Source organism: Ctenocephalides felis, unplaced genomic scaffold (genome assembly GCF_003426905.1).
Source record: "Ctenocephalides felis isolate EL2017-DRISC unplaced genomic scaffold, ASM342690v1 CF-g0.4_SCAFFOLD_01886, whole genome shotgun sequence".
In the NCBI taxonomy this organism is placed as follows: domain Eukaryota; kingdom Metazoa; phylum Arthropoda; class Insecta; order Siphonaptera; family Pulicidae; genus Ctenocephalides; species Ctenocephalides felis.
This window is the reverse complement of record NW_020538040.1, coordinates 98,374,755-98,398,809: the sequence shown is the minus strand read 5'-3', so window position 1 is coordinate 98,398,809 and position 24,055 is coordinate 98,374,755. Positions and strand designations below refer to the sequence as shown.

At 29.1% G+C, this 24,055-nt stretch overlaps 1 protein-coding gene across 1 annotated transcript; it reads right to left on the bottom strand.

The window, feature by feature from the left end:
* Positions 1-1,023: 1,023 nt before the first annotated feature.
* On the bottom strand, positions 1,024-23,721 carry LOC113378517 (neurogenic locus notch homolog protein 1-like). Its single transcript, XM_026619059.1, has 9 exons — positions 23,581-23,721; positions 18,641-18,730; positions 17,165-17,332; positions 16,674-16,922; positions 13,408-13,608; positions 12,740-12,925; positions 10,458-10,682; positions 5,646-5,945; positions 1,024-1,827 (listed from the first exon to the last, which is right to left on the bottom strand). Exons 1-9 carry the CDS (start codon positions 23,645-23,647, stop codon positions 1,649-1,651), a joined length of 1,665 nt encoding a protein of 554 aa, XP_026474844.1. The 5' UTR covers positions 23,648-23,721; the 3' UTR covers positions 1,024-1,648.
* Between the last annotated feature and the right edge of the window lie 334 nt (positions 23,722-24,055).

Here is a 24,055-nt window from a genome sequence, read left to right as displayed (position 1 = left end):
TACTAATCATTAATTTAAAATCTCTAACACCATATAGAAATACAGGTGGAGTTACTTTTGTTTTAATTATGTTACTATTTGTTTCCTGATTATTGTTATCTTCGTTAATAAGCGTGTCGAATCTATTCGACGTAGGAGTAGAATTAGTGTTGTTATTTACAAAACGTTTTCTTTTTATACCGTGGACAACCTGCTGCCACGGGTTTGGGTTAATTGGTTCATTTGATTCATTTGGTTCATTTATTTCATTGCTTTGTTTACTCACTTCCATTTGTGAAGTCATTTGAGAACTTGACGTATCCATATTAAATTGTGTTTTTGCAAACTTTTGAAGTTTTTGAATAAATTCTGAATTTGTTTGCGAATCATCAGATAATACTTGTTCCGTTTGAACAAGGGGCGGTATTGAATAATTGCTCCCTTCAGGCGAAGGGAGCATATATAAAATAAATTAAACTTCTATATAACACTAAATGAATTCACTTCACTGATAAAATATATAAATTATAATGTTCACTACTATCGAAAATATATGATTATGTAATGGTTTAGCTCACAAGAGACGATGTGACCTGTTCGGCTGATGCCGATGGAATCATCGGAGACTTTTTAATATGAATAATGAACCATTAATTCAATATAATGAAAGGTATAAAAAATATTATTATTAAAACATCATTTCTATATATTTAATTCGGGGTTCATCGTCTGATATTTCAACCTCAGGCAACCTGATATCATGCAGTTGTGAGATATTGTGAAAACATGGATATTGTAAGTGATCTTTCGGTCATTACTCTTAATAAATATAAAAATCAATATGTTGTTATTGAATAAAATAGCATATAGAATGCAAATAATAATTTAAGTTGCTAAATACTGTAGCGAGGCAAATGCATAAGTATATATATATATATATATATATATATATAACAATAATTTTAATTTAAAATACAGTGTCATCAAATTATTTTATTTATCATTTTCAAACAAACTACTACAGTCTTAATTTAATTACTTCAAAATGAGACTCCTCCTAATTCTAGGTATGTCAATATTGTAATCCAAGATATATATATATATATATATATATATATATATATATATACGGTTTATATCTGCATACATACATTTTTACTGTATTAGTTATGATTTTTGGCAGTTTTATAATTTAAATAAATTTCTTAATTAGATATTTCGCTTCGAATAGGCATTGTTTGATTTGTATAATATTTTCATACGAGAACGTATATTTTAAATTCGGACATTACTATTATATCATAAATAATATTATGTTGATAAAAATTTGTTCATATTTGCGTAATTTGCATAGAATAACTATGTTTTCAAAATATATAATTTATAACATTTAAAATATTTACTATAAAGCATAATGATGTGATTACATTAATTTATATTAAAGTTGTTTATGATATTTTTTAGGTTCTGAACTAATTAAGCATATCGTTTAATTTTTAAAACTATTGAATGCGAACCTTCCGACAAAGTGTAGATATCTGTAATCGTTATCAAAATTGTAAAAATTATGATAATTATTTGTGCTAGATACGTAATACGTAAAATAAATTTTAGAAAAAGCACGGCAATGTTTGTTATCAATTTTTAGAAAGATAAATGAAAAAAATATCTATTTAAATAAGAACATTGTTACTAGAACTGGAACTAAGTATAAAGCAATAAATGGTTTTCTAGTTTCTTGTCCCGAGCGTTGATTGTTGCATCCATTTTTATCGCAAACGTGACATGTGTCGCCTTTCATACATTTCTCGTCTTTTGCGACATCTGACAGACATCCGCGTTTGATTTCTGAAAAATTAATAAAATTTAGTACTTAAGAATATTGAGTTAAATGATATTATGTTTTTTTTAATAAATAATTAAGGAAAATGTGGACAAAATGGTATATATAGGCAAAATGACTCAGTGGCCTTATTCAAAAATTTGCTAGATTTATTCACGTGCGACAGTCTAACAGGAAGAAAACCATAATAACAACCTGTAATATAACCTGTTTGATGTTGAGCGTCTTGCCGTAGTTTATTTTGAGGGAGTTTCATGTTTTTTGGGGAACCTATTTGTTGATATTCGTAATTATTTAAAATTAAAATCAATAACGGATGCTAGTAATAACAATTTCAATCAATTTTATCAGAATTTTATCAAATCAATAATCAGATTTTTGGTGGATATTTGATTAATTATTCAATTTCGGACTAAATGACATACTTACAAAATGGACAAAATGACACAGTACTATTTCGCAAGAAGAAAAATTAAATTTAAACAAAGTTTCTACTATGCAAGAAATAATGCTAAAAACAGACCAAAAGATCCACTAGTAAAAAGAAGAGACTTGCATTTATTGCAAAACTCTTTTTCCATTCTGGGTCCGTTGAAGATTGGTTACGATGTATGATTTGTACCCTTTGGGTTTATGCTTTATGTGCTAATGTCCCAAAGAAGACTAAACGATTTATTTGCAAACTGCTTTCTTAAAAATTAGCATCTCGCTATGTCCTATTTTTCCCGTACTATATGGACAAAATGGACAAAATGGGTTTTGTAATTGGTTGCACTTTTCCTTAATAAATGTGTTATTATAGTTCCTACTTAATTAAGATAGTATCTTTATGGTAGTCAATGAACCAAAGATAAGTAAAAACAATTGAGATTCGTCATCAAATCATTAAAAAAATATGTTCTTACCCTATATTGGTTTATATCAAAGATAAGCAACCCGCGGCCCGCCGGATGTTTTTCTGCGGCCCGCCAAGCATTTCTCAGCAACAGATTATTTTTCTAGATATCTTATCAAATATGGCAGTGAAGGTTAATTTTGTTCAGTCAAATACTGGTAAAAACTATTGTTGGCAAAAATAGCATTTTCCGATTAAATAAATATTACTTTGAATATTAGTTTCACAATCTTCAATACTGCAAGAAAAATTGAGAACTTGTCCAAAAACATATCAACAACGCATTTCCTAATTTAAAATAATTAATTAAGTAAATCTTATGAAGTTGTGAGGGTTAAATCTCCATGAATTTAAAGAATTCCAGAACAGTTTAGAGCGTGAATATGATGTGATTTTCAATACCAAAGTACGTTAGCTCAATAGAGGTGTATGCGACCCAAATTGCAAAATTCAATATTTCTTGGATATAAAGGTATAAACCTTTTCTCATTTTGGCAATAAAAATCGGCGTGCCATTTTGTATGTCTTATCGACATCACACAGCTTTTCAAGGATCTCTATGTGGAACTTCAAGGCAAAGAACATTTTATTTGCAATTTGTATGATAAAATTCAAATACTTTGAGTGCAAATTAAAATTGTGGAAAAAATATCTATTACAGACTCTTGTGTTTCACTTCCCATATTTAGAAAAAGAAAATGTGAACTTTCAATTGTGTTTTCATATGTTCAAATCTAAGAAGGTAGCTGTTTTCATGTAAATGTTTTCTTCGCTATATAACATCGATGTAGGTACACTTCATGAATACCATCACAGGAAGTGATCCGTATACAGAATAATACAGATTTTGAAAAAATCAGTAAATATCCAAAATTTTTATGAATCTCATGTCAGCCATAAGAAATTTCCGCTATAAAAAAACGCAAAGACAATTATGCCATTTCTTAAGTACGTATGTGTACGAACAATTACACAGGTCTACAAAAGAAAAGTCGCTGGAAAACTACATACAACTCCAAATCTTCACTCTTCTATTTTATAATTATCAATGCAATTTATGTTAGTTGTGGTTAGTTGCCCCTTTCATTCATATACCACATATTTATATATTCAAAACTAGTTAGTTATTTTTTATACTAATAATTTTCTAAAAACATTTCATGCAGGATAAACATTTGCCGGGTCAGCTAGTATATATATATATATATATATATATATATATATATATATAAATTACCTGCGACCCGCCATAAAATTTTAAAATTTAAATTGGCCCGTCGGTTAAAAAAGTTGCTTGCTCTTGGTTTATATTGTCACCTGGGTTTAAATTACATGTGTTTAATATTTTTATTATTTACAATTTATATTTATTTACTTTTTTTATTTATATTTTTCAATCTCCTGTTAGTATATATTCTGTTGTATATTACATCATATTAAGAGTTGCTTAAAATATCAATAATTAATTAACTTCCCGTAGGGTAAGTTATTGTAATGGGCCGAAAATCGGAATTGAAAATTTTTACATTTCTCGACGTTTTGAAGGTTTCTGAACATTTTGGCATACCTCAGAAAAAATGGATGTATGTGTGTGTGTGTATGTATGTATGGATACAAATTTCCAGTCACGTTTTCGGGCGCACGGATTAACCGATTTGAATGGTTCAAAAAACATTCGATTCCTATTGATAGGGAAAAGAGCTGATTAGTTTTTGGCAAAGGCAGGTCCAGCCGTTTCGGAGATACGGAGCAAAGAGTGCAGAAAATAGAAATCGACTATTTGAGAGAACGGAGTATCCGATTTGAATGATCTGAAAAACATTCAATTAGTAATGATTGGGAGAAGTGTTTATTAGTTTCTGGCAAAGGCAGGCCCAGCCATTTCGAAGATACGGAGCTAAATATGTAAAAAATGGCAGTTTTTGAGAGAACTAAGCGTTCGATTTAAATGATTCAAAGAACTTTCTGCTGTTTCAACAAAATAATTGATTTTGGAAAAAAAATGTTTCAACTTTTTTTTCTTTTTTTTTTAATTTTTTGTATATCGAAAATAATTCAGATTTTATTTTTTAATTCTGACCATAGATCTAATATACTTTAAACAAATAATTTCAACCTTGCAACTCAGTTTATATATTATAATTCTTATAAATATTAGACAATGTTACAGCATGCATTTATAATAGTCTATTTGAAAACATTTAATATTCCTCGAACATTTCGTTACGGTACGGGAAGTTCCAGCAATTTGCCTTAAGGCACGATGCCATACACCCCACTTTAAAGATCGGTTTTAAGCGATAGCGGATTTAAAGATCGAGTAAAAAAGACAAAAAAATGCTCATTAGTCGTATGCGCATCAATTATCATTTCTATAGAGAATGTATCAATAGGTATAAATTGTTTTTGCATTTATATGGTTTCCGTATCAATGTTTATCCGTTAGTCTGCGACGTGGCGCTTGCGCGCTTTGATATTTCTTCTCTAAAACCGCCACACAGTACAATTGCTTGGAAAAATGTTCCAAATTTTCAAACAATATCAGAAGATACAAAAAATCTAATTTTTCAAAAAGTAATTTTTTTCAAAATTTTCAAAAATCTCATTTTTATGAAATTTTCAACAAAAAAAATAAGGCTTTTAAAATTTTAATTTTTGATACGGAAAGTTACAGTAATTTGCCCTAAGGCACGAATCCATGCAATAGTTGGCAAATAATTGAAAATGACCTAAATACAGAGAATTAGGAATTTTGATTTTTTGGCCAAAACATTTTCTCATTGGGATAGTTAAACCTATTAACACTTTCCACTCGCGAATTCTGAGATTTATATGAATTTTGCCGCAGGAGCGGCGGCATCCTAGTCGAAAGGGTTAAAATACCATTATCATATAAAATAGAAACATATTTTATAGCATTAGCATTACCAGTTTTATGGGAGTAGCAACGGTCGTTGGATCCGTCCGGCATTGGATTTACGCATTTTTCCGCTTGCAAAGTCGAGTTCAACTCGGGGCCGCATCCTGGCACTTTTGCGTCGCACTGGTAGCAAAGCAGCGGCTGCAGCTTCAAGGCGGCCGAGTTGCAGGCATTACCCACGCACGTCACGCAGACCTCGGAGCCATCCATTGCAAAAGCCGCCTCTCGCAAATCGCTGAAAGTGCGGTTCAGATTGCAGTGTTGGGGGTTTGCCAAATCCGAGAGGCAGCCGCGACTAACTGTATTATCTGGAAATAGAGATTTGATATCAAAACTAGCTGTAAGTGGAATTCTGTCTTAAGGCAATTAAGGCAAATTGCTGGAACTTCCCGTACCAAAAATTATTATTTTTTGAAAAACGATTAACATTTTTGAAAAAAATTTACTTCGAAAAAATAAGATTTTTGACAAACAATTAGACAAAAAATTACTTTTTTTTGAAAAAAAATTTTTTTTAATTTTTTATTTTTATTTTTTTTTTATTTATTTTTTTTTTGAAAAAAAAATGCTTTCTTTATTTTGACATATTTTGAAAGATCTAAACTTTTTTTCAAAGCAATCGTACTGCTTTAACTGCATAAAGACGAAATATCAAACCGCGTAAGCGCCGCGTCGACGTCTAACGCGTAAACATTGGTACGGAACCCATAGGAATGTAAACCGAAATTATACTTATTGTTAAAATCTCTATAAAATATCTGATAAATTGATGTGCATATGTCTAATGATCATTTTTGACCGCCAAATGGCATTTTTCTTTACTTTTTTCATTAGATCTCCGAAACCGCTAGACCTGCCTTTATGAAAATTTGATCGGTTCTTCACCTTGTCAATACAAGTAAAATGTTTTTTGAATTATTAAAATCGGACGCTCCGTTCTCTTAAAAACTGAGTTACCGTTTTCGGCACTTTTTGCCCCGTATCTTCGGACCGGCTAGACCTGACTTCGCCAAAAACTAATCAGCACGTCTCCCTATCAATACAAATCGAATGTTTTTTGAATTAATAAAATCGGTTGATCGGTGTTCCCGAAATCGTCGACGAAAATTTGTATCCGCACATACATACACACACGCATACACACACGCACACACACACACACACATCCATTTTTTCTAAGGTATGCCAAAATATTCAGAAACCTTTGAATCGTCGAAAAATGCAAAAATTTTCATTTTCGATTTTTTTGCGATTACTATAACTTGCCCTACGGGAAGTTAATCAATATGTTATGGGAACCATTTATTTAATTTTTATTCATTGCAATTCTACAAATAGTCAATCAGAAATTATTGACTTTACGTAGGTTAAGTTACGTAAATGTGTATATATTTTTACGTTTCAAAGATTTCTAAACATTTTGGCATATCTTAGAATGTATGTACGTGTGTATTTATGTAGGTGTGTGTATGTATGTATGTATGTACGAGCGGATATAATATTTCGTCGACGATTTTGAAATGGAATTGAATGATTCAAAGAACATTCGATTTCTATTGATGGGAAGACGTGCGGATTAGTTTTATAAATGCAAGTCCAGCCGTTCAGAAATACCAGGCGAAAGTGCAAAAAAATCAGGTGTTGAAAAAACGAAGCGTACGATTTGATTGATTCAAAAAACATTTCACTTGTATTGCAGAATTAATTATTTTTTCAGAAAAAAATGGTTTAGCGTTTTGGAAGATGCAAAAAAAAAAGTTGTAAAAAATGTCATTTGGTGGTCAAAAATGATTATTAGGCATTTGTAAAAAAAATTATAAGATATTTTAATAAGCACAAAAATTGGTTTCGCTTCTTAGATTTTAGATTTATGTATAAAGTTCACTTATATAGTCCAAACAAACATCCTCGACATTAGGGTTTGTCGGTTTTCAAAAACCGGTTTTAAAAACCGGTTTTTTGGCAAAAATTATGGAATTCGAAAACCGGTTTTTTAGTGAAAAAAGTCGGTTTTCACTGTATAAATGGAAAACGACAAATATAGCCAAATATAAAAGATAGATGAAAGCGTTTTGATTCTTGAAATCATATCGGTTCAATAGCATTTGATATCTTATCAGTCTGCAATGGTCTGAAAGGTTTTATATATATTAATTTAGATTTTTATACCAGTGTATATTAATTTAAATCAGTGTGACTTCTTCTTAAAGAAGTAACTTCCTCTACTCAAACTTAAAAAAAAGAGTTTTAAACCCTAGAAGCCACAAATTAAAGAACAAAAAATTTAGAATTATTATATCAGGCTTTCAAAACAATTAAGTTTAATTCGGCCGCAAGTATGAAAGTATTTTCTATTTCAGGAAATTTTGTGAGTAAACAGAGGACACGGCTAAGTAGCAATTCGATAGACGTTCTTAGTTTTTTGAAATCATATTTTATTAAACAAAAATACAATTAGAATGTTTAAAATTAATTAATTAAAATTGCTCGGAACAGACGATACCCGAGTTTAGCTTAATTGCTTTTAAAATTAAAATTGATATTAACAAGTATGTATCAAAATGTATCTAATTTTTTTATTTTTTTTTAACTTAATATTTTTTTTTATTTAAAAATATATTGTTTATATTTATTTGAAAACTTTCCTTTCACTGTCATAAAAATATTCATTCTTATATGTAAAAATGATGCATAAATAACGAATAATTATTTTCAAAGTTATTTAGTCAAGATAAACTATTATTTTTTAGTTCTAGTAATTAAAATTAAAATAATTTTGTTTACTATCTGTAAAATTTAACAATAAATAAATCCAGTCAAATACTGCTCTAAATTACTCTAAATGTGCGGATAAATTACAGAATATTTGAGCAAAAATTTTTCTATATAAAATTCGAAAACCGGACCGGTTTTTTAGTAAAATTAAAATTCGAAAACCGGTTTTCTGAAATGTCGGTTTTTGTATAAACCCTACTCGACATTTTCGATAGTATGGTTCAACCGACTTCGATCCGAATGGGTTTTAAAATTTTGAAAAAAGTCTATTTTTAACTTCCCGTAGGGTAGTTAGAGTAACCGCAAAAAAATCGAAAATAAATTTTTTTATATATCTTTACGTTTGAGAGGTTTCTGAATATTTTGGCATATCTTAGAAAAAATGGATGTATGTGTGTGCGGATACAAATTTTCGTCGACGATTTCGGGAACACGGATGAAGCGATTTGAAAAATTAAAAAAACATTCGATTCGTACTGAAAAGGAGACGTGCTGATTAGTTTTTGGCGAAGGCAGGTCTAGTCCTTTCGAAGATATGGGGCAAAAAGTGCCAAAAACGGTAACTCAGTTTTTAAGAGAACGGAGCGTCCGATTTGAATAATTCAAAAAACATTTTACTTGTATTAAGATGAAGAACTGATCAAATTTTTATGAAGGCAGGTCTAGCGGTTTCGGAGATCTAGTGAAAAAAGTAAAAAAAATGCCATCTGGCGGTCAGAAATGATCATTAGACATATGCACATCAAATTATCAGGTATTTTATAGACATTTTAACAATAAGTATAAATTTTGTTTAGATTCCTATGGGTTCCGTACCAATGCTTATCCGTTAGTCGGCGGCGCGGCGATTATGCGCTTCGATATTTCGTCTCTATGCAGTTAATGCTGTACGATTGCTTTGAAAAAAAGTTCAGATTTTCCAAAATATTTCAAAATACACTTTTCTTCAAAAAGTATTTTTTTCAAAAAAAAAGTAAATTTTTGTCAAATATTTATAGTTTCTCAAAAATCTAATTTTTTAGAGTAATTTTTTTTCAAAAATGTAAATCTTTTTTAAAAAAAAAATTTTGGTACGGGAAGTTCCAGCAATTTGCCTTAAGTCACGATGCCATGCGCCCAACTAGTTTTGAAATTATTTCACAATTTTAAAAAAAATACAAGAAATTTAGATCTTCTCACAAATCAGTACGGTACAGGAAGCTTCATTAATTTTTCTTAAGAAACTACTGGTTTAATTACAATTCTGGGCGTTTTCATTAACATTTCTATCAATCGTGAATTGTGTCTAGGACGACACGAGGATTATATCGAATCATTATATCGATCGATATAAAATAGTTTTTATTGTTCATAGAATATAATTAGGTTATATAACTTGCTATATGCTAAAACACTCATAAATAATTATGAAAAAAAATTCACCCCTACGTATATAGTTGAATAATGAATTTGCGTTGCTCCTCATATCATTCAGAATGGAACTTTTCAGTAGCCCTTGCATATTCTTAATTTCATTATTGCTCAATTTGAAAAGAATGCATACATTTTTTAAACTGTCGTTTAGATTATATTTTCAGAATGTAAAGCATTAGGAATAATATAATACATGAGAATTGATATAATACATATCATTCTCATTGTGATATCATATATTTGCGATAGAGATACTAGATAATATATATTTATCTTGAAATATTTTTTTGATACATTTTTTTGCTTTCGCGTGTAATTTTTGTTGTTTTGAGCTTATTATGTAAAAGGCTTGAACTTTGTTTTGTAGAATATAAATGAGTAAGCTCGAGGCCAAATATGACAATAAGTAAACAATTTCACCATAAGTTTGAATCACTTTTTAATAGTTGCATCTTTCTTTTTTTTAATTTTTAAAATTTTTTTTAAAAATATCAGACTTTCACAAAAATTTCAAATTTATCAAAACCGCAAAAATAATTATTTATAGACTAGAATGTTCAAATCAAAACATATTGCACTAATATTAAATTATAATTGAAGCAACCTTAAAAGAATTAAATATTCCTACTCACGGCTGACTTGGGTGTAGCATTTATCGTCTTTAGTATATTTTTCACAATACGTTGCTTGATCCGGGTTTCTCTGACTGAGACATTGGGATCCTTCACATTTGTGACATTTCAGCCAAGTTGTAGGTGCAAAATTCGAATTGCAATCCGCAGTGTCGCACGTTGCACATTCGTCTTCGCCCGCACACTTTTCTTCTTTAGCGGCACACCGGTGTTCCATCTTACCACCTGTAAGATAATATAAGCCGTTTTAAATTCGGCCTAACTCAGTTTTTCATTTTTTTTGGATTATTACAGCTACATATAATATTATGTGTACATCTTTATGTTAAATATCTCTAAAGCATTTCAGGTGGCTTACAATCCGAGCAAATATGATAATTCTGGACGCATAAGTTTTCAGAGTTAGTTTAATAATCGAATCGTGTAGTTTGAATGTAGCCTAATTCTATTTTTATATAAACAATCTTATTTTGATTAGCTAATTAGCTAATATAATATTTATTATTGAAAATGTCGGAAAGTATTGATGAAGGTAATTTTAATTAATTAGTTGAATAACGCTTACGTTTATCTATTATATAAAAATAAGTCGAGTTTTCCTTCCTGACGATATAATCTATTATATAAAAATAAGTCGGTTTTTTCTTTCTGACGATATAACTCCAGAACGCACGAACCGATTTCGACGATTTTACTCATTGTTCTCTGCTTAGTTAATTTTATGTGACAAACCGGCATTGTGTTCACTGTGAAATTGTGCAAAAATAGTAAAAAAAAGTTATTCGTTTCCTAGCATTTCAATTGAAAACCATCAAATCAATCACGTGTATTGTGCAATTTTTTATTCAATTTCAACAGCAGACAATTTTTTTCTTCATCTTTTAATCACCAAACGAAATGTTACAAAACATGAAACCATCTGGTGGTGAAACGCAGTTCGCCCGGTTTGCTAGTTTAATATAAAACTTAAAATTGAATATTAAATTTTATAAAGTACAGGACTACTTATACTACTATTTAGTTTATGTATTAGCAATCAATAATTTAAAAAAATATCGAAAAAAAAGAATTATAGAACAAAACTCAATTTTAAGGGTTGAAGATATAAATTATAATAAAGAAAAAAATGCTGAATACATCCAAAAAGTACAAAAAAGTACGAAAAATTAAACGGAATTATTTAAAATTCAGATTCCTTCTACTCACACAAAATGTAGATGAGTGTTAAATTGGTTTATAATGTTTGTAATTTTGCACATTATGTGATTGATTGAATCGCATAAATTATGTCCCAAAGTGTTTTAAAGATATGTAAAATGAATTCAGTAGGAGATACTGGGTACCGTTGTGCCTGGTTACGGTAGTGACAGTTGTCATAACAGCTAAACTATACTGATTTTGAGATAGGCTCCAAAGAGAGAAAGATGAAGTATGATTGTTCGAACAAGTTTCCATAATTGTTTATAGTCACTGCCTTATATTAACATGATCTGTACACCGCATTGCTTTTAAAGAGTCAAAAGTAAGTTCTATTGTTCGATTTATTTTAATAATAATTGCTACAGATAGATTATTTTGCTTGTTATTTTGCTGTAAGTTAAACATTAGTAGTTAATTACTAGCAATTAACTTTTGCGTAGATAATTTAGCTCCGTCATAACAATGATTTGTTTTCAAAAGTGTGCGTTGGGTACGGTTGTGACATATGGCTGACCTTTTCGGTTAAAGATTAAACAAATAAAGGAAAATTTAACTTAGCTAACAATAAGACAAAATAAGAAAGAGAGAGAAAAGGAAAAATTTAATACAAGGAAAAAGTTATATATTGTTATATTATATTTATAAGCTTTCTCTAAACGATTATGTTGTTTTACATATTTTAAATACATAATGACAAAAGTCATCAAAAATTTTTTTCAGGTTTGTAGCTATTACTTCTCAACCTATTATTATGCCTGTCACAACCGTCCTGGGGTAGTGGCCGGATTTTATGACTAATCCATGTCCGTTTTTAAGGATCATATTTCAGTATTTCACGTTGACAATTGTCAAAATTACCATTTAATTTACTTCTCTCTCAGCTAATTAGTATTTTAACAAAAATATAGCTGATCAAAAAAAAAGTGCACAACCGTACCCAGTCTTCCCTATTTAGTTTTGCGAAACAAAATATTGTTTCAAGTGACGCAAGGCCTTTGTGTGAAATATATAAAGTGGTGCCAAAGTTAAATTATTATTCGTAATATTATAGTTCACTGAAATTAATATTCAATAAATTTTACCTTTAATTTGTGAGATGCATTTGTCATTATCACACATTGCGGACGTACAATTCTTGGCTATAAGTTCGTTGCATGTTTTGCAAGTGATTTGTTTATTGCATTTATTCCCGTGGCATATTTTACATGAATCAGAGTTTGCATTACAATCGTTACCCTGATCTGATTTGCATCCTCGAGTAATGACACCTGAAAATAAAAAATAGAGCAAAAGATTTACTATATAATTCCTTATAGTAAATTCCCAATATTGAAAATATTGCTTTATTTTGTTTAATTATTTAGTGGATGTAATAATATTACAAAAGAATTTTCTGAATTTTTTATATTATTCTTGTAGTATTACTCTATTCGAGAAACATAATAGAGTCTCTAAAATCATTGTAACGTAAAGAGGAAATATGGGAAAAATGGCATGGCAAAATAATTACAAATAACATGACTGAACTATCTTCAACATAAATGAAAATAAGATATCAAACAAATTAATGCATTAAATATTTCAACAAGTGGTTTTGCACTTATCTATTTAGTTAAGTGAACAAATAATAAATAGAGCAAAAATTAAATAAATTAACAAAAAAATATTAATGGAATTACCCAATTAATTTTTTTAATAAATTAATTAACTAGTTAACTAGCATAAAATGTAAAAATATTGTATGATATACCTTTTTCAATTTTTGAATAGCAGTCGTCCTTTGGATTCATACAAACTTTGGTCTTCGTCTTTCCTGCATCTTTGAAACATTCGTTTCTTAGTTCTGGAAGTTTTTGAACGTTACAACCCGATTTCTCGCAACACATTTTTTCTCGGTTAGTCGAGTCACAACTTTCTTTAACCGTACAACCACGAGCATTCCTATTGTTAACTGAAATTTTTGAAAAATACCAATTAATATCACAAGAAAATTTTCATTTGCCAATAAATTAAATAGAAAATCATTACTGACAAAAATGTGTAACATATACATATATTTAATACAAATTTTCATGCCGCTATTAATTAATTTTGACTCTAGAGCTAGACCCTTTCACTGTGAATTTATATTTTTACACTGAGAATGAGGCAGTCCATAGTTTCGACTTTCATTGATAATGTATATATTCAACCGAAGAATGTTCTGTCCGTTTGTGGAATGTAACAAAATACTTTTTTTTCTTTCGCAAATTAATTGTAATGAACAATATAATTGCCATTTTTATTAATAATATCTTGCTAGCGTGAGGGTAATTTGTATATACCATTTTTTGTGGAATGTTTAATCTTTAGATGCAAAAAAATTAACCAGTCCTCGTTTGGCATATTTTTCCTTTTTGAATTTTCTGTGCATAAAAAATGTTTCTCAGGTCAAAAATATTTGATAATAAAAGCTAATATGTAATCCACTTTTCATTCCCAGTTATCATCAGAATAAAAAGGGCACAGCAAAGATGTGCAAATGGCAACTCGATCATCCAAATTTTTCTGACTTTTTCATGTGGCACAAAACCACAATATGGCCTGAAATGGTTTGTTGAGCTTGATTAAGCGTTTCTACGATCTTCGATGTTGTCGTCATCGATATAAGATGGTCGCCCGGAACAGAAAGGTCGAAATTACCTGTTTTAAATTTTTCGAACCATCTTTTGCATCCTGTCACAAACTGTCCATTCACTTAAAACTTCCAATAAATTTATATGTGTAGCATTTCTTCCTTGTTAAAAATCTTATAAAATGCAGTGCCCTAGATGAACCTTATTAGTTGCCACAGATATGCTATCATTTTAGACTTATACTAATGTAAATAAATTTTTTTATAGTTTATTTTCTATCTCAATATTAAAAACGTAGCAAAAATGATGTCATAATTTTGGACAAAATTTACCGGTAGCTAGTAATATTAATAGTAGTATTATAGTCTAACTATTTGTTCATTAATATTAAAAATCTTCATATCTAAACAAAAACAACTATGACATGCTTCAAATAAAAAATGATATAAAATATCAATATCTATTTAAACTGACATTTAATTATTTTCTAATGTGAATAATTTCTTCCGTGCAGGTCGCCATCAAAGATTGTAGAAAATTGCTGACATTTTATAAATTTTAGTTTACAAACTAAAAAAAATAGGAACTTATATAAATCTTATATATAAAAATGGAGCTCTAAATTGTGTTAAAACTCTAAAAGGACTGAACCGATTTGACCAGTCTTAGTCTTGAAATGTTTGATCTGATCAAGAAATTTTGCAAAAGCCAAAACATTATTTCAAAATGACGTAGAAACTTTACATTTTTAATTTTTTTTGTGGAAGCGTAATTTGAAATGTAACAAAGGCTCATACGTCAAATGTTAAATGGTTTTGCCACCCGGCCGTTCCAAGTTATCCCTCTATGGGATGAAAAGGAACAGATAACAAATTTTTGGAAAACACAAAAAAGCACATTTTACAACGATGAAGTAGCTGGCAGTTTTACTGAATATAGTCATATTGTTTGATATGTGCTTTCTGTTATGATATAATTTATATAACAATATAATTCATATTTGCTTAAAGTCGAGGTCAAATTGTGCCTCCTATATATCATTTTTATTAAATTTACTTTAATTCATGGAATGTTACTTAAAACTTTTTAAATAGAGGGTCAAAGAAGAAATATTTAATTCATTTTATATCTCTCCTTGCATAATTTTGTGTAAGCTTAGTAGTAGTATTTACAAAATCCAGAAGTCAAAAAAAATATGAAAAATTTAAAACGTTATAGATTACACCATGGTTTCCATAGAAAGTGGATAAAACTTCCAGTTTGTTTGTATTAACAAAATAAGGTCAAACGACAATTCTTGATATAAATTATATAATATTAAACAAGTAGACTTTAAGGTTATGTTTACATCATTGTCTATAGCACTGAAACAACACATTCTTACACACTTAAGGGGGTTGTTCTTTTTTCGTTACAAAAAATGCAAGGTATTTGTTTTTATTTTTTCTCGAAATGTATTTATCATAGCGACATGCGGTTTTTTTTAAACAAAAATTACAAGATCATAGAATATTACGTGATTTTCTTCTTTCTTTTTGCGCCGTCATTTTTTAACCAGGGGGCGCCAAAGTCGGTCTTGCAAAATCGATCTCTTTTGCGGTGCCACAGATAAATCCGTTGCGCATCGCCCGAAACAAAAAAAAAAGAAATTACGTTGAAGAAGAAGTTTGTTTCCAGTCCCCCTACCAAAATAAAAGAAAAAAAGCAAGAAGGAAAAAAATGGCAGCTATTTAAAAAAAAAGTGTCAAAAAAGGCCTTTTTTTGGGGCGAGAAGCTTCGCAAATTTTTTTTGCGTAATTTTATCCAGTTGTTTGAGGTAGGGGGACTAGGTATTGCAGTGGTGAACAAATTAAAAAAAAATGCAAGTCGATCCAACTTGTAGTTTTTGTTTAATTTGTGGCACCGCATTGAAAAAAGTCAATTTGAGAAAAACGTATTTAAAATTCTTAATATAATGTACTGAATACACCATTTAATTTAATGTACTAAATACACCATGGTGTTCAAAGATGCTGACACATTAAAAAGGTCATGTGCATGAGGTATTATAATGAAAAAGAGGAATCTGGCATACAATAGCTCGCGGAGCGATAAAAAACGCTTTCAGAGGATCATACATATAGAGATATATATATCTATAACTTCGTCAAAAAAATAGATATTGAGATGATTTTTTTTTGAAATGATTCTAAGGTTTTTATCTTTCATAATATCAAAAAATCTCAAAACCGAAACAAAGAAAAATAAAAAAAGAACAACCCCCTTAAAATAAAATATTTTTTGGATTCTCTGGAAATGGTTTAGAAACACCTTACTTAAAAAAAACAACGTTTGTCAGGACAGCCACTATAAATATATATGTGTGTGTTTGTTATTTTTTGTGTTATTAAATATTTCTTACTGTCGTGACTGACGTAGCATCGATCTTCGTTTATCTTGCAGACTGCCACTTTAGCTGCCAATTCCGCAGCAGTGTTGCTTGTGCAGGTGTCATCATTTTCGTTGCATTTTACACATTTCAGGGGATCATTTTTATTACATAGGTTACTATTGCACTTTAGACAAGACCCAGATGTTGCATTTTCGCATTCTTTTCTAATCGAATCAGCTTCAGGTAAATCGACCAAACAACCTTTTTTTGTTTCAGTGCCTGTAAATATGCAAATATTTATTAGCAACGTTAGGATGGTTTACTTATGCAAAATTTTAGGGTACATTGATGTATAACACTTTTGGTATAATTTGAAAAAATAGATGTGTTTGTTAGATATACCTAACAATACACATCTATTTTTTCAAATTATAACATGGATTATGTAGATATAAAATAGATAAAGACACAATGCCACAAGCGTCTAGTTTCATGAATGATTGCAATTATATATTTATTACCGTTAACATAGATGTAACACAATCCTTCACATTTTTTTTCTCCTCCGTCATCCGTTGCACATGACGGGCGCTCGAAATCCTTATTATTGCATGTAGCACCGACACAAGTTTTGCAAAGAGTATTGCCATCGCAGATATCCTTCGTTGCGCACCCTCGATTAACTTTACCTAAAATTTTTTTTTGCATATTATTATTGAAACAAATAATAACTCTATTACCACTTTACACGTTGAAGCTTTGCTGTATAAATAATATTGCTAAGTTGATAAAATATTTTTATATTCAATTTCTATTATTGTTAGTATATATTTCTTATCCTATTAACGAATTTTTACATACTTTCTTTGTAAAATAGATTTTACACAATTAAATTTCGATTATATTCAACTATAGGATGGACTGGGTACGTTTGTGCCATAAAAGCTAAATTATACTGATTTTGAGATAGGGTTCAAAGCGAGAAAGGTGACATACGAGTATATTTGTTCAAACAAGTATATGTAGACCGTTTTTAAAGAGTAAAATAAAATTCTATGACGATTTTTTTTAATAATAATAGTTTCTTGTATCACATTAATAGTTAATTACCAGCAATTAGTTTTTCCGTAGATAGTTTAGCTCAGTCATAATAATGATTAGAAAGTATGCGTAGGGTATGGCTGTTACATATGGTTACATTTTCTGGTGAAAATTAAACAGATAAAGAGAAATTTAACTTAAACAACACAAAATGCGAAAGACAAAGACAAAGTAAAACTCAATACAAGAAAAAACAGATTTTACTAAAATTGTTTGTTAACTTTGTTTAAAACATTATGTTTTATTATATATTGTTATATTATATTCATAAGCTTTATTCAAAAGATTATGTTGTGTTGTGTTACATATTTCTATCAATAACGTCGTTATAAACCATTTTGGTGCTTATACCTATTGTTTTTCAACTTATTTTTATGCCAGTCACAACCGTCCTTGAGGTGTGGACGGTTGTGACACTCGCCCTTTTCCTGTATAATTCGATTTTATGATTAATCCAACGTATTTAAGGACAGTGGTTTAGTATTTACGCGTAAACAAATGTTTAAATTTAAATAGTAATTTACTTTTCTCCCAATTCATAAATTGACAAAATTGTGGCTGATCAAAAAAGGGGCACAACCGCACTCAGTCTACCCTACTATTCCATTCTATTGATCTTTATATAGTGATTTTTTATTTTTATACATACAATTAATATATATATATATATATATATATATATATATACATATTAATTGTATGTAAATTGCATGTATACAAGTTAAAAAACTATATATAAATGAAAACAAAAAGATCAAAATTCAAACTCGGTTCTTATTTCACGCGAGAAGGGTAGGTTACTACAAAGGCCATACCCGTTTCTGTAAAACCTATAATTTGGATAGTTTCATAGTAATATAAATAAATTTATAAACAACATTTTTGAAACATTTTACCTTTTTCTAGTTTAGCGTAGCATAATTCTCCATTACATATGCTAACAATCTTGCCTTCGAATGTATCGCAGTCATTGCACTCCATGCATACTAAAATCATTAATAAAAAGTTTGTGAAATATAATAAATATGTGTATAAGGATTTCGAACGTTTAAATTATTTAAACTATTTAAATAGAATAATTATAGGTTCGGCTTTATTGAATCTGAAATGTCAAAATAAGAATATTTGTCATATTAAATTTATTTTATTACCTTAAATATTACAATTTAAAGCTTTGAAGGAAAGACATGAGATTATTGAAGAAAGTATATTATTGTTCACAAGTAAATAAGTCCAGATATATACATATGCATAGTTGAATCTAATAATAATTATTAAATAATTTATCAATTCATTTTGCATCTGGAAATTAAAGCCGAACGATAACTACAAATATTAAACACATTTTTTTTCAATTTTGTGTTCTATGGCACTTTTAGCCTTTTCCAAATAAGCGACAGTGGTAGTAGGATTGTATATAGTCAACCCTCCTGAAACGCGGTACTACTCTTATTTATCTTTTACAGTGCGTATATACATACAATTTAATAATAGCTGTGTACATTCACGTACATCATCGGTTTTAGTAATGAAATTGATTTTTTTTGCAAATCAGTTTTTGGCTTAATTTTTATTTCACACCCTTATTATTTTTTATCAAGCCTTCATAAGAACTTCTCAATTCAATAAAAATAATTTATATTTTTAACTTTCCGTAGGTCAAGTTATTGTAATCGTCCAAAAATAGATATTGAAATTTTTTTGCATATTTTTACGTTTTACGGTTTTCTGAATATTTTGGCTTACTTTAAAAAAAAATGATGTATGTGTGTGTGTTTTGTGTGGATAAATTTTTTTGTCTACGTTTTTGAGTGCATGGATCAACCGATTAAAATAATTCAAAAGTCATTCGGTTTCTATTAATAAGGAGACGTGCTGATTATATTTGGCAAAAGCCAACCATCCCTTTAGAAGATACGGAACAAGGAGTGCAGGAAATAAAAATTTAGTTTTGGCAAAGACGAGTCCAGCCGTTTCAGAGATACAGAGCTAAATATGCAAAAAATTGTGTTTTTGAGAGAATGAAGCATCCGATTTGAATAATTTAAACAATATTTTACTTGTATTGACGAAATGAAGAAGTGGCAAAAATTTTGTAAAGACAAGTTGAGCGTCTCCGGAGATCTAGTGAAAAAACTAAAAATAATGCAATTTGGCGGTCAAAAATGATCATTGTCATCAAAAATGACATATGTACATCGTATTATCAAATATTTTATAAAGATTATAAAATAAGTACAAATTTTGAGTACGTTCAATACCAATATTTATACGTTAGACGACTATGCGGCGCTTACGCGCTATGATATTTCGACATTTTCCAAAGTTTTTTCTAATAATTTAGTTTTTGGTACGGAAAGTTCCAGCAATTTTCCTCAAGGCACAATGTGATGCATCACTAGTTAACTTCCCGTAGGGTAAGTTATTGTAATCTGCCGAAAATCGAAATTGAAAATTTTTACATTTCTCGACGTTTTGAAGGTTTCTGAACACTTTGGCATACCTCAGAAAAAAATGATGTGTGTGTATGTAAGTATGTATGGATACAATTTTTCAGTCACGTTTTCGGGCGCACGGATCAACCGATTTGAATAGTTCAAAAATTTCGATTCCTGTTGATAAGGAGATGTGCTGATTAGTTAAGGCGATTAGGTTTCGGAGATACGGAGCAAAGTATGCAGAAAATAGAAATTGAGTTTTTGAGAGATCGGAGCATCAGATTTGAATGATTCAAAACACTTTCAGCTAGTGTTGACAAAACAATTGCTTTTGAAAAAAAATGTCATTCAATTTTTTTTGTATATCGAAAATAATTCATATTTCAATTTTAATTCTGGCTAAAGTTTTAAAGCTCACATATATACTTTAAATGAATATTTTTGACTATGTGATTCAGTCAAGTTCAAAATAATTTTTTTTATATATCTTTACGTTTCAAAGGTTTCTAAATATTTTGGCATACCTTAGAAAAAATGGATGTGTATGTGTGTGTATGTGTATGTGTGTATGTGCGTGTGTGTGTGTGTGTGCGGATTCAAAGTTTTGTCGACGATTTAGGGAACATCGATCATCCGATTTGAATATTTCAAAAAACATTCGATTTGTATTGATAAGGAGACGTGTGCTGATTAGTTTTTGGCGACTGTTTAGCCGTTCTGTAGATACGGAGCAAAAAGTTTCAGAAACGGTAACTCAGTTTTTAAGAGAACGGAGCTTCCGCTTTTAATAATTCAAAAAAGATTTTACTTGTATTGACAAGATGAAGAACTGATTAAATTTTTGGGAAGGCATATCCAGCGATTACGGTCAAAAATGTTTATTGTACATATGTACATTAAATTATCAGATATTTTATAGAGATTTTATCAATATGTACACATTTTGCGTAATTTTTTTTTGATTCCGTACCAAGATTTTTAATCACGGTACGGGAAGTTCCAGCAATTTGCCTTAAGGCACGATGCCATGCACCCCGCTAGTTTCTGTATTCAATCATCTTTAGTTATATAAGTTTTCCAAGTCCCCATTCATCCTGTACGCTCACATTTGTGTGAATGATAACTCACGTATAAAGTCAAAACGTGGCATACCTCAGAAAAAAATGTACAAGCTTTAAAAAATCGTCATAAATGTCACAATACCCATGATTTGAACTTGTAGGACTAGGCATTATTAGAAGTTAATTACCAAGTGTAAAGTGAAAGTCAGTTATCGAAAATATGTGACAAATATATTGAATTTTGACGCATTATAGACAATTTTAAACAAATTGTAGTATAGAGAATTTTTTGTTCATAATCTTTAGTCACTGTTTTACATCTATTTCCATGTTCAAAAATAATTGACGAATTATTTAATAATTTTATAGTTCATTCAAATATAAAAATTTAAATATGTCAATAAATACTAATTAAACCTTTTGCTACAAAAGTGTTTTATGCAGAAGTGACACTGCCATAAGAGTTAGCTAGTCGCCCATGTCGAATTATTAACAATGTAAATCTATTTAAAAATAAAAATTACACTTCTAAAAATCTTAAATCCAGAATGACAACTTAGAAATCTCAATAATTATACTCAGAGTAACAGATATTAAATCCTTTGCAAAAGACAGTTTATATCGCTTATAGGCGACGGTCGCAGGGAGAAGGTTAAATTGAAAATACGCCTAAAATTATAAATTTGTTTGTAATTAATTTGACTTTTCTCGTATAAATATATTTTTAACTTATTTAATTTATATTTAATTAAGTTCTAGTAAAACATAGAAATTTAAAAAAAATCAAAAATATTTTCATTATGTTCAATAGATAAATTGTTTAATTTGAAATTATCTGAACCAATTACAGCGGTTAAAAACATTCAATTTGTGTTTATTTTCTATTTGTCTCATTTGAGATTTTAACGTTTGCTGCAAATTATCCTATTTTACATAAAAATTTATTTTTTTATGGAAAATCTATATAAATATCAATGTTAACAAACAAATATAAATATCAGTGTTATTTAAATAATACGGAAAGATTAAGCAATTCAGAATGTCGCACACAAATAGTTTTGTTTTAAAATTAATTAAAAAAATATTAATTCTCAGAGTCATATTTATCAAGCAATTTTCTTATTGTATTTTATCGGATATTCATCTATCCGAGAAAATTTTAATTGCCATAATTTTCTTCAGTTTTCATTTATTCTAATTGCGTCGTAATATCATAGAAATGTTCTATGTGTTATCATTATATTATTTAATTTGCACTATAAAATTATTATAGTGACTATGCTATCAGATAGGCATTTTAAAAATCGATTTATCTGTTTGTGCAATTCAATGATATCAGAAATTTGTTAGATAAACATTCAATATGGTGCAAGTCTAGTTAGTTCCATGCACATGGTAAAACTTTTTTGTCACATTTTTAATATGCAGTATGGAAAGAAATACTTTCATGAAATAATTACATATAGCATGATATAAATGTAAAATTCTATTAACATTGCTGCGATCTCTTATACCAAATATTTGTAAAACTGAGATACAGTATGTACAAATTATATCTAATAATAATAAATAATTTAAAAAAATACACATGATTGAGCTGAAATTCGCTTGAAATTACTTGCATCTATTTTTTCTATTAATATTTCGTAAAATAAATTATTGAAATAGAACATCTGAACATATTTTGGAAATGTATGTTCGATTGGATTCTCTAGTTTTTTTTTCTTAGACGATCTCTATCATTTAAACATGGTTTGTTTGACCAATTAGCAAAATTCACTGATTTACCATAAACGCGTTTCTTTTCTTTTCAATAAAAAAGACCAGAATATATAAATTTTATGGTCCACATTGATATCTCACATATACTACACATCAAATTTACAGTTTTTATATATTTTAAAATATTTAATAAAATGTTATTATTTACTCATTATATAGTTTTGCACTAATATTCGGGGATATTCCAAATTCTTTTCTATTGTTCCTAAACATTCTAACTTTACATTTGAACTTGTTTGGAGATTTGAGCAAAGTATTATGGCATACTTCCTAATTTAGGGTTTTGTGCTAATAATATGAAAAGTTAATAACTTAAGATTGACTATAAATTAATTATTCAAACTTTTGTCATAAAATAATTCCTGTCAATTAGCTGTTTTTCACAACTTATTCACCACTAGTTTTAAAGCGCATCGAAATTTAGAACAATACGACCATAGCGTTTTTTGTACAATAGTTGATCACTTTTTACAAACAAGATTATCCTGATTTTTTCAATATCACACTTTTAATATCAATTCATCATGATTACCATGAAATAATTGATCATCTTACCTTCGGCATGCACTACTTTTGCAAGAAAAAGGCACAAAGTTAAACAGAAAGGAACTGTTTTTTTCATTTTTATTGCAATTATATTATAGATCACAATATCACGATATAATGATACTACTTTGTTCTAATTGCGTCAAGAATTCTGTTATATATACTTAAGATAAGGTAGGAAAAATTCGCTTGAATAAATAAAGAGAGGATGACACGCCGATATAAATGGTGCTTGAAGACTTAGTCATGAACAACTGAGTTTGTTTGCTAAAGGATATCTCATTATATGCACATGCCATAAATTCAAATGCGACCAGGTGTGGATTTTATTGAAATAAGGTATTTATTCAATTAAAATTACTTATTAGCTTTAAAATAACTTCATTTTGAAGTTTGAATGGCGCATCAATAATGAAAAGAACTAAATTAGTTTGTTGATTAATTTCATTTAATACCGATAAGTAATGTAATTACGGATATATAC